The sequence below is a fragment of the Bactrocera oleae genome, chromosome 5 (genome assembly GCF_042242935.1).
Source record: "Bactrocera oleae isolate idBacOlea1 chromosome 5, idBacOlea1, whole genome shotgun sequence".
Lineage (NCBI taxonomy): Eukaryota > Metazoa > Arthropoda > Insecta > Diptera > Tephritidae > Bactrocera > Bactrocera oleae.
In genome coordinates this window covers 63,705,936-63,714,434 of record NC_091539.1, presented here as the reverse complement: position 1 = coordinate 63,714,434, position 8,499 = coordinate 63,705,936, and the positions used below count along the sequence as shown (strand labels likewise).

The 8,499-nt window shown below is 37.5% G+C and overlaps 2 protein-coding genes across 2 annotated transcripts; one reads left to right on the top strand and one right to left on the bottom strand.

Moving 5' to 3' along the window:
- LOC106615396 (FAST kinase domain-containing protein 5, mitochondrial) lies at positions 1 to 5,013 on the top strand. Its single transcript, XM_036369022.2, has 3 exons — positions 1 to 2,107; positions 2,179 to 2,351; positions 2,935 to 5,013. The coding sequence occupies exons 1-3, from the start codon at positions 397 to 399 to the stop codon at positions 3,022 to 3,024; spliced, it is 1,974 nt and encodes a 657-aa protein (XP_036224915.1). The 5' UTR covers positions 1 to 396; the 3' UTR covers positions 3,025 to 5,013.
- Positions 2,814 to 6,721, bottom strand: LOC106615397 (mitochondrial ornithine transporter 2). Its single transcript, XM_014231599.3, has 5 exons — positions 5,930 to 6,721; positions 3,832 to 4,196; positions 3,676 to 3,757; positions 3,505 to 3,610; positions 2,814 to 3,442 (listed from the first exon to the last, which is right to left on the bottom strand). Exons 1-5 carry the CDS (start codon positions 6,027 to 6,029, stop codon positions 3,121 to 3,123), a joined length of 975 nt encoding a protein of 324 aa, XP_014087074.1. The 5' UTR covers positions 6,030 to 6,721; the 3' UTR covers positions 2,814 to 3,120.
- Between the last annotated feature and the right edge of the window lie 1,778 nt (positions 6,722 to 8,499).

Below are 8,499 nucleotides of genomic sequence, written 5' to 3'. Positions count from 1 at the left end.
AGAAACACAGCAAAACGCTAAACAGAAAGTAAACTAACAGCGAAATGTTAATGGAAATGTAAAAATTCTTAGAGTGCACAAGTCGTAATTAATATTTATTTTTGTGCTCTACGAATATGTTGAAAAATATTTTATGATAATTTTCTGAAAAACAACCAACTTGTTTCGTCAAAATATGCTTACAATTCCTTGATAAATATTTATCAATGCTGCGCGCAAAAACAAAGTCGGAAGCCGTAAAGAAGCCCATTGAAAAACAGCTGATTTGGCGCCAATGTTACCACATGCAAGCGTGCACAGCAGCAGACGGTGTTATATTAATTCATTAAATTACAACCATTTCTTTTAGTTATGGAATAGTACAGTGATAATAAGTTAAATAAAATAAATTTTGACATGTTCAATATGCCGTTAATACGCCGTAGTCTGCAAAAAGTGCGCGGGATATATCAATTAGTGGCTAATCAAAGCAGAGCGAGTGTACCAAGATTTCCACGAGTTGCATCAGCTTGCTTTCATCTGAATCATGCAAGTGCCGCTAAAGTGTTTGTTGACAAAGAGAATAAACATGCACATGAAGTGTTGGTGCAATCACTGAAACCCTATCAAATCTTCCGCTTGGATGCAACCACACCACCAACAAACGAACCTGTTGCATCAGAACTGCCTGCATTGGTGTCAACTTCGGATCTGTCTCGTGTAACTTTTGAAGAAGTCTTTGACACATTCAACGCCTTGGCACATTATTGCATAAGGACAAACACCTGCATTTCTGACAGCCGTTTCGAACAATTCTGTCAATTTTTCTGTGAACAAACTCATAAACTCAGCGATGAGCAATTGCTATCCGCGTTACGACTACTATCCCAACTGCCAACAGAGGCATCGGTGCGTGAACCCAACTATATGCATTTGTGGAATAATTTGGATGTGGAGTGCTGCCGCCGCGTTGAGCGCTGGTCCAACGATGAGCTGCTATTGGTTTGTGATGCTTGGTACACATTGAATTTGGCGCGTGTTTGTGAATTTGTCTGGGAGGCATTACGTAAGCTGGGCCGCAAGTTACGACGCATGCAATCTGAACAGCTGGTGCAAGCCATGTTTTATTGCAATGTGCTCCGCCGACCTGTATTCGAAATGTTTGATTTTGAAGTGAATTTAGCACGTTTTGTTGACACAATGACACTACAGGAGTTGGGTGTAATGTCAATGGGTTTCTTCAAGACACAAACACCTATACGTAATCCTGAACTGTTGGATCACTTGTTCAAACGTCTGATAGCGGAAATACAAACAGTAGATGATATCACATTGGTGGCAATATTAAAAGTACTGCGTTATAGCAGTAAACTGCCACAAGTGCGACAGGTGATGGAGCTGATGGAAGTGTTACAAACACAAATATCTCGCATCTCATTAATGAGCTGCTTGCATGTTGCGCTTTTCGGTGTGGAGCTGCAGTGCTGTCATGATGGCGTTCTAGAGTTGGTACTACAACGTTTTAATCAAGACATCGAAAATGCACGCTTAAAAGATATGGAACGCATATGCTTGGCAATATCTGTGTTTAACTATCGCAGCCCAACAGGTGTGGAACAAGAGTTGTGTGCTAAAATTCTGTCTCTGCTTGAAACCAAAGTCGATGAAATCTTGAAATATCCGCGTTGTTTCGTCGCTTGCTTGTATTATTTGACTTTATGTGGTCATTCTAATGAAGAGATGATAACATCTGTGTTAGATAAGCGATTTGTAGATCTTGCTTATGGTAAAAATATGACCATCGGCCGTGAAATATTTAATTTAGACTCTTTTGTGAAAATAAATTTAAAGGCCTCTAACTATGAGGGCAATGAATTGCCCGAAAAACGGCGACGTTCCATGGGCAAAATGCTGACGCAGTATATACCTGAACGTAATCAAAAGTTTAGACTACATAAAACAGATCGCATTCTCTTAGAGATTAAGGAGGCTCTAGAGCGCATACTGCGCCCTAATACATTGAAACACATATTGCCACATTTCGAGCGGCCCGATGTCGTTGTTTGCTATAATAACACGCTGCGTCAGACAATACCACTTGCAGCTGACTGTCCGGAGGATTATAGCGGTAAATTATAGAATGTGACTGGCGTCGTAGCACTGCAAAGTTAATATTAATTATTTTTTTTTTATCCCCAGGCGCAATCTTGACACGCAATCTGCTGTTAGGTGAGTCAGAAAAAACGGATGTGGCCACCATTGCTGTTGTCATAGTTGGCTGGAACAATGTCGTAAAGGATAAACAAAGATTCACGGGATTATTTGAGATGAAACTGAAGCAATTGCGTATGCTAGGACATAAACCGATTTTGGTGAGTATTTTTTATACCCTGAACAGGGTATATTAGGTTTGCCACAAAGTTTATAACATAAAAGATCAACGTAATAAGGTGGGTCTATTTAGCAATGTCCGTCTGCCTGTTATTTGTCAAGAATTCGGTCACCAATATTCCAATGGATTATTTTCCAAGTCAATACTATAGTCTCCGAATAAATGTTTCCGATCGGACCACTATGGCATATAACGGCCATACAAACCGACTGAAGAAAATCAAGTTCTTGTATGGAAGCTTTTCTTTGTTTGTGAAGGTTATTCTAACTTCGCTGCAACCGAAGTTAACGAGTTGTTTTATAATTAATTCGTTTTGTTACTTTTTTCAAATTTTAGGTTAGGATTTTTTAAAAATAATTATCAACACATTTAAACTGCAAATTTTGTCGTTTTACGAATTTTAATTAGAACGTATGCATATTTATAGCACAAGAAGCTAATGTTTCATATTTACACATTCATTTATTTTTCATAATTTTTATTTTTTACAAAAATTATTCTAAATTGTTGTTTTACTTAAAATTAACAATCAATATTTCTTACACCTACTTAATTATTTGCAGATATATTGGCACGAATGGCGCGCTTTGGAGACCCCCACGGATCGTCAACAATTCTTGAAAAGAAAATTAGCCAATACAATAAATTTGTAACATTAAATGTACAAATAACCGTACTAATATTAGTTAGCAAATCATATACCTAAGGAACACAATGTAAAATCAAATGTTGAAAAGAACAAAAAACTATTATTTCTTGTTCGTCGGCACGCTTTTGGGATCGAATTTCTCGTGCAAAATTTTTTTCGTATATTCGTAAATTACGAATAGCGTCGCTGTCGCCGGTATCGTGCGTAACACAGACGGCAACAGACCATTGTAGAGTGCCAGTATGCCCTCCTTGCGGACAATGTCGAAACCCACCGTTAACATGCCGTGATCTAAATTCTGCACTTGTATGCGACTTTTGATAACATCGGCGGGGAAAATCATTGTCCACAGCATAACGCCGCCAACGGCGCCCGCAAACATGGTTCTAAGTGGACCAATATCGTCTTTCGTCTGACCGGGTCTGTAAATATAATTAAAAATTTTTTGACTGCCTAGCAATTAAGCGCTATAGTTAGAACTTACTTAGTTAGCAGCTCACGCGTTGCCTCATAACTGCCGAAGAAGAAGAAGTAGCCGGGCATTTCGCGCATAAACGTCGACGTGAGACCGCGGAAAAAGCCGGCCAAACCTAAATTTAAATGGAATATAGTAATTTTAAACAAAAACTACTTTATTTTATAAAAACTAACTCACCCTCTGCTTTGTAGATAATTTTTGTTAATTTCCAAGGCGTCATATGCTCGTTAGCTGGTATGCCAGGGCAACATTCATGCGACTGAAAATGTTAGAGAATGTTATAGAATTAAAAAAACCAACTTTTATATATATTTAACAGTTAATTTCACCAACCTCGCGTATCGCCTGCAATTTGCACTTCACCAACTCGGTGGGGCATAGCGTGAATGTCGAAAAGAACGCCGCAAAGAAGCCAGCAAATGCATTTTCCGTCGTGTTCAATTGGCTGTGGTTCTCTTTACCCACCAGATATGCCACAAAGGACTGACAACCGCCATAGGCCGCAAAAAGCACGGAGTTTTCAGCCACATTCGCTATAACGGCCGGCACACTGCCCGCGTAAAGGCCACGAAATATGCCATCCTTCTTATAAGTGTTCACAAAACATTCAAACATGTTTTTGTAGAGAAAGGGAAATGTTTGCTGTTTCACTTTAACCGTGTCCAGCGGCTGTGAGACATACACCTGCGCGGCGCCACCTAGTGCAAATAAAAAAAAACAAGAAATTTTAAATTGTGTTTTGAAAAAAGCTTTGCATGAAATGAAGCACGGGTTCAATAGCCTCAAAATTGTTTTGCAAGTAACTACAACAACAATTACTGTTATATATGAATTTGATGATTAAGGTAGGTACCTTTAAGTTATTTAAACATTTTTAGCTTATATTTTGATTTTTGAAGTAATACAGTTTTAGGTTAGGTTCGCATTTTCGAAAAACAATCTGAAAATCATTAATAACAAATTAAATTTGCTCACTAACTACACCTTTTGCAGTTTGCCAAGTGACTTAATGGGAATAAAAAATTCTTATCAAAATCAACTCTATTAGCTTCGCTCCGAGTGAGTTTAAACCCCCTTACGATAGCTCTCAGGCCTCAGTCTATTCTTCCGGTATTGTTGAATGACCACTCCAATTGTCTCAGAGGTCTATTTATGTGGCGCCAGTGCTTTTTTTTATTAAAGAAAATTTAGTGTGGCTGAGCCTTTTATCTGGCACCTATATTTGCTGTAACAGCTTTTAAAGTCCTTTTTTTTATTTTTGAATGATGTTTGATATGTGTTGTTCTTGTTGTAGTGACAGAAAATATATACTATATAATTTTGAGGGAGACTGGCGAGTAGACTATTCTTGAACGGATAATCCGGGTCCGTTTGATCTACATAAGTGCTATCCTCATTGGGCGTTCAGTTTAACATAAGGTTAAAGCGAATTTTTACGAATATTGCAATTAAAAAGGAAATATTTACTAAAAATGTAAAAGTGTTGATTCACATCAAATAAATTTTTATAACTTATATTTTTTTGTTTACTTCGTCAACAGTGTAGCCAACGTGATATTTATTTAAAAAAAAATGAGAGGAAATATTCATTAATTATTTTAAAATAAGAAAACACGGTTGCACCGAAGCCAGAACACACTCATGCGTGATTTTTATATTCATATTGATCGCACAGTTTGTATGGCAGCTATATGCTATAACGGTCCGATCTGAACATTTTATACGGAGATTATAACCTTGCCTTGGAAGATATATTGTCAAATAAAAAAGTTTCCCATACAAGAACTTGATTTTGATCGGTCAGTTAGTATCGCAGTTATATGCGTTAGCGGTTTTGATATGGGCGATCCCGACAGCTTCTTGGGTAGAAAAAAAAAATTACAGATCGATATATCAAAAACTGATTATACAGACGGACATGGCTAAATCGACTTAGCTCGTTACGCTGATCATTTATATATGTATTTTATAGGGGCTCTAAACATTTCCTTTTGGGTTCTACCCAATATTTTGAATGGCAAAAACCCATCAGTGAGCTTCTCATTCTTATCTTCCATGCTACCGATAGGCGGTCTCACGCAACTGGAACAAACACGGATTTATAACCAGCTAGAAATTGTTAACTCGGCGACATTCTACGAAAATGTTTGTAGAATAATTTTTAGCACTACAACAACAATAAGTTCTTATCAAAATATTTAAAAAAGAATAAAACTCTTCACTCAGCAACATATTACGATTTCATTTAAATTTTTGCTTCATTCATTCATTAATTTTCAGCTTTATACACATACATAAATATATGCAAATGTGTTTACTGTCTACCATATTTCGTTTACATAGCAGCACATGGCGCATTGACAGCTTATGTATGTGTAAATATATATGTATGTACTCTGTCCATTTACTATGTGTAATGACATCCACTTACCCAACGAGCCCGCCACAAACTCAATCAATCGATTCTGCATGGCGCTTGGCGGCGGCGGCGGTAGTGGCTCCGGTTCCTTTCTCCACCAAAACAGATCCATTTGCTTCACTTACGCTTGCTTACAGCACTGAGTTGATCATACACAAGTAAAAAAAAGTGTTTTCTTCGACTTTATCTAATTATCAACACTACCGCCACGCAATATCACTTGGCGCCTCAAACTTTTCCACGCATCGACTTATCATTCAAAGGCGCGGGAGCAATTTTGGTCGTGTGCTGAAACTCTCGAGACCGCAACGGAGCGTCAAACGCGACACACACTACTTCACTCTGGATTTGAGCGCTGATCTGCTGAGCGCGACTGTCACTTGGTGACTGTCACCGAAAACTGCTCAGGCGCCGAGCGTTCGTTGCTAGCGCGCACCGTTTCTACTGATCGATCGCTTATCAGCGTGAGCGCGAAACACAGAAGTTGACTCGGCCTTTGGCGAGAATTCGCGCGCTACAGCGCTCTCTTGTGTTGTTATATTTAATAATAGTATGCACAAAAAAATAATATTTTATGGTTGTGTTGTTGGTTTTCTCCAGCTTCAATGCTTCGGCAACAAATACTAATCGCTATTAAACTTTTTTTAGCGTGTTTAGATTCTTGTCAGTTATTCAAGTAGCTATACTATTGTTTTCAATACTTATTTTCGAACTGATAAAAGCGTTGAAGTGAATTACGTAGCGCTGATAAGCGAGCTACATGGGAATTTATAATTGAACAGGAAATATTTATTTTTAGTTGTTAGCAAAAGTTTATTTTGAAATGTTTTGCTTGTTTCTGTTCATTGCCTTGCGACTGACAGCTTAAAATAAACGAAAAAAATATGAAAACATTAACAGTTATGAATTTTTTCGAAGTAAAATACAGTAATTTTTACAGAATTTTTTCTTTTTTTTTTAAACTATTACGCTACAATATAGAGTAATCATTAATAATTATAGTATTTAAAATTAAAAAAAAATCCCCTTAACCTCATTTTCGATGAAAGATTTTTCGGCCATCGTCATTTTTTTATGATTTGAAAGTAACATCTGATCAAATTTGACTCGGACAAAATAAAACATTTTCACGTATTTTAATAAAAATCTTTGCTAACGGCTCGTTAGCCAATACAAGCATTACCGCTTAACTCAATTTTCTATATTTATAAACCCGCGTCTCGTCACCAGTAATCAAGCGTTTGATGAATGTAGGGTCCTTATAAGTTGTAAAGCATCTCTTTTGCGACCTCTACTCCACGTCGTTTTTACAAAATATTATCCAAAATGGTTGCGTCGACCCATAAACGATGTTGAGATCTTATGCTATTTCTCTGATCTCTATCAATCTGTAAACAACGAAAATAAAAAAGTTTTTACCAATTTAGAAAATTTTTTCTATCGATTCTCGAAAAGTTATCGTCTAATTAAACTTCTAATATAAGTGCTTTCTTATTACTTAGTTCTCCTTGATTTCCCCTACTACCACTTCAACAAACTTCGCCGAGTCCACGCTGGCTTTCAGAAAGATAGAGACAAGATTAGAACTACTTACGTAACGAATTATCAAACTCTCATAGTAAGCTTAAGCAAAGTCTTTCACTTCTTTCATTAATGGCGTCACGAACAAATGTTTTTTGCTGTCAGACGCAAAATAACGAAACGTAACTTCTATTAACATTTTTGACGGCGCGCCAGTCATTTTTCCATTTCAAAAGTGGCGTTAATTGAAAATACCAAGTGACTTTAACTTTTTCTATAGTTTGTTTTTCCTAACTCTGAGAATGAGTCTTCTAAACTTAACTTAAACTTTTTAGTGGCTTGGGGATGTCCATATGTTACATGCGACATTTTTCAGTATTTTTTGAGCGCTGCGCCTCCCCTGGTGAGATTTCGTAAGATTTTTCCTTAACTTCTCCCCCTGCCCGAATATCACGTGAGACATTTTTATACTCTCGCAACCTGTTGCTACAGAGTATAATAGTTTTGTTCACCTAACGGTTGTTTGTATCACCTAAAACTAATCGAGTTAGATATAGGGTTATATATATATAAATGATCAGGATGAAGAGACGAGTTGAAATCCGGGTGACTGTCTGTCCGTCCGTCCGTCTGTCCGTCCGTCCGTGCAAGCTCTAACTTGAGTAAAAATTGAGATATCTTTATGAAACTTGGTAGACATGTTTCATGGTACCGTGAGACGGTTGGTATTGCAGATGGGCGTAATCGGACCACTGCCACGCCCACAAAACGCCATTAATCAAAAACAAATAACTTGCCATAACTAAGCTCCGCAATAAGATACAAGACTGTTATTTGGTACACAGGATCATATTAGGGAGGGGCATCTGCAGTTAAAATTTTTTTTAAAAAAGTGGGCGTGGTCCCGCCTCTAATAGGTTTAATGTGCATATCTCCTAAACCGCTAATGCTATAATAACAAAATTCACTGGAAGCAAATATTTTTAGCACTTCTATTGACGGTGTGAAAATAGTTGAAATCGGGTGGCAACTCCGCCCACTCCCCATATAACGGTACTGTT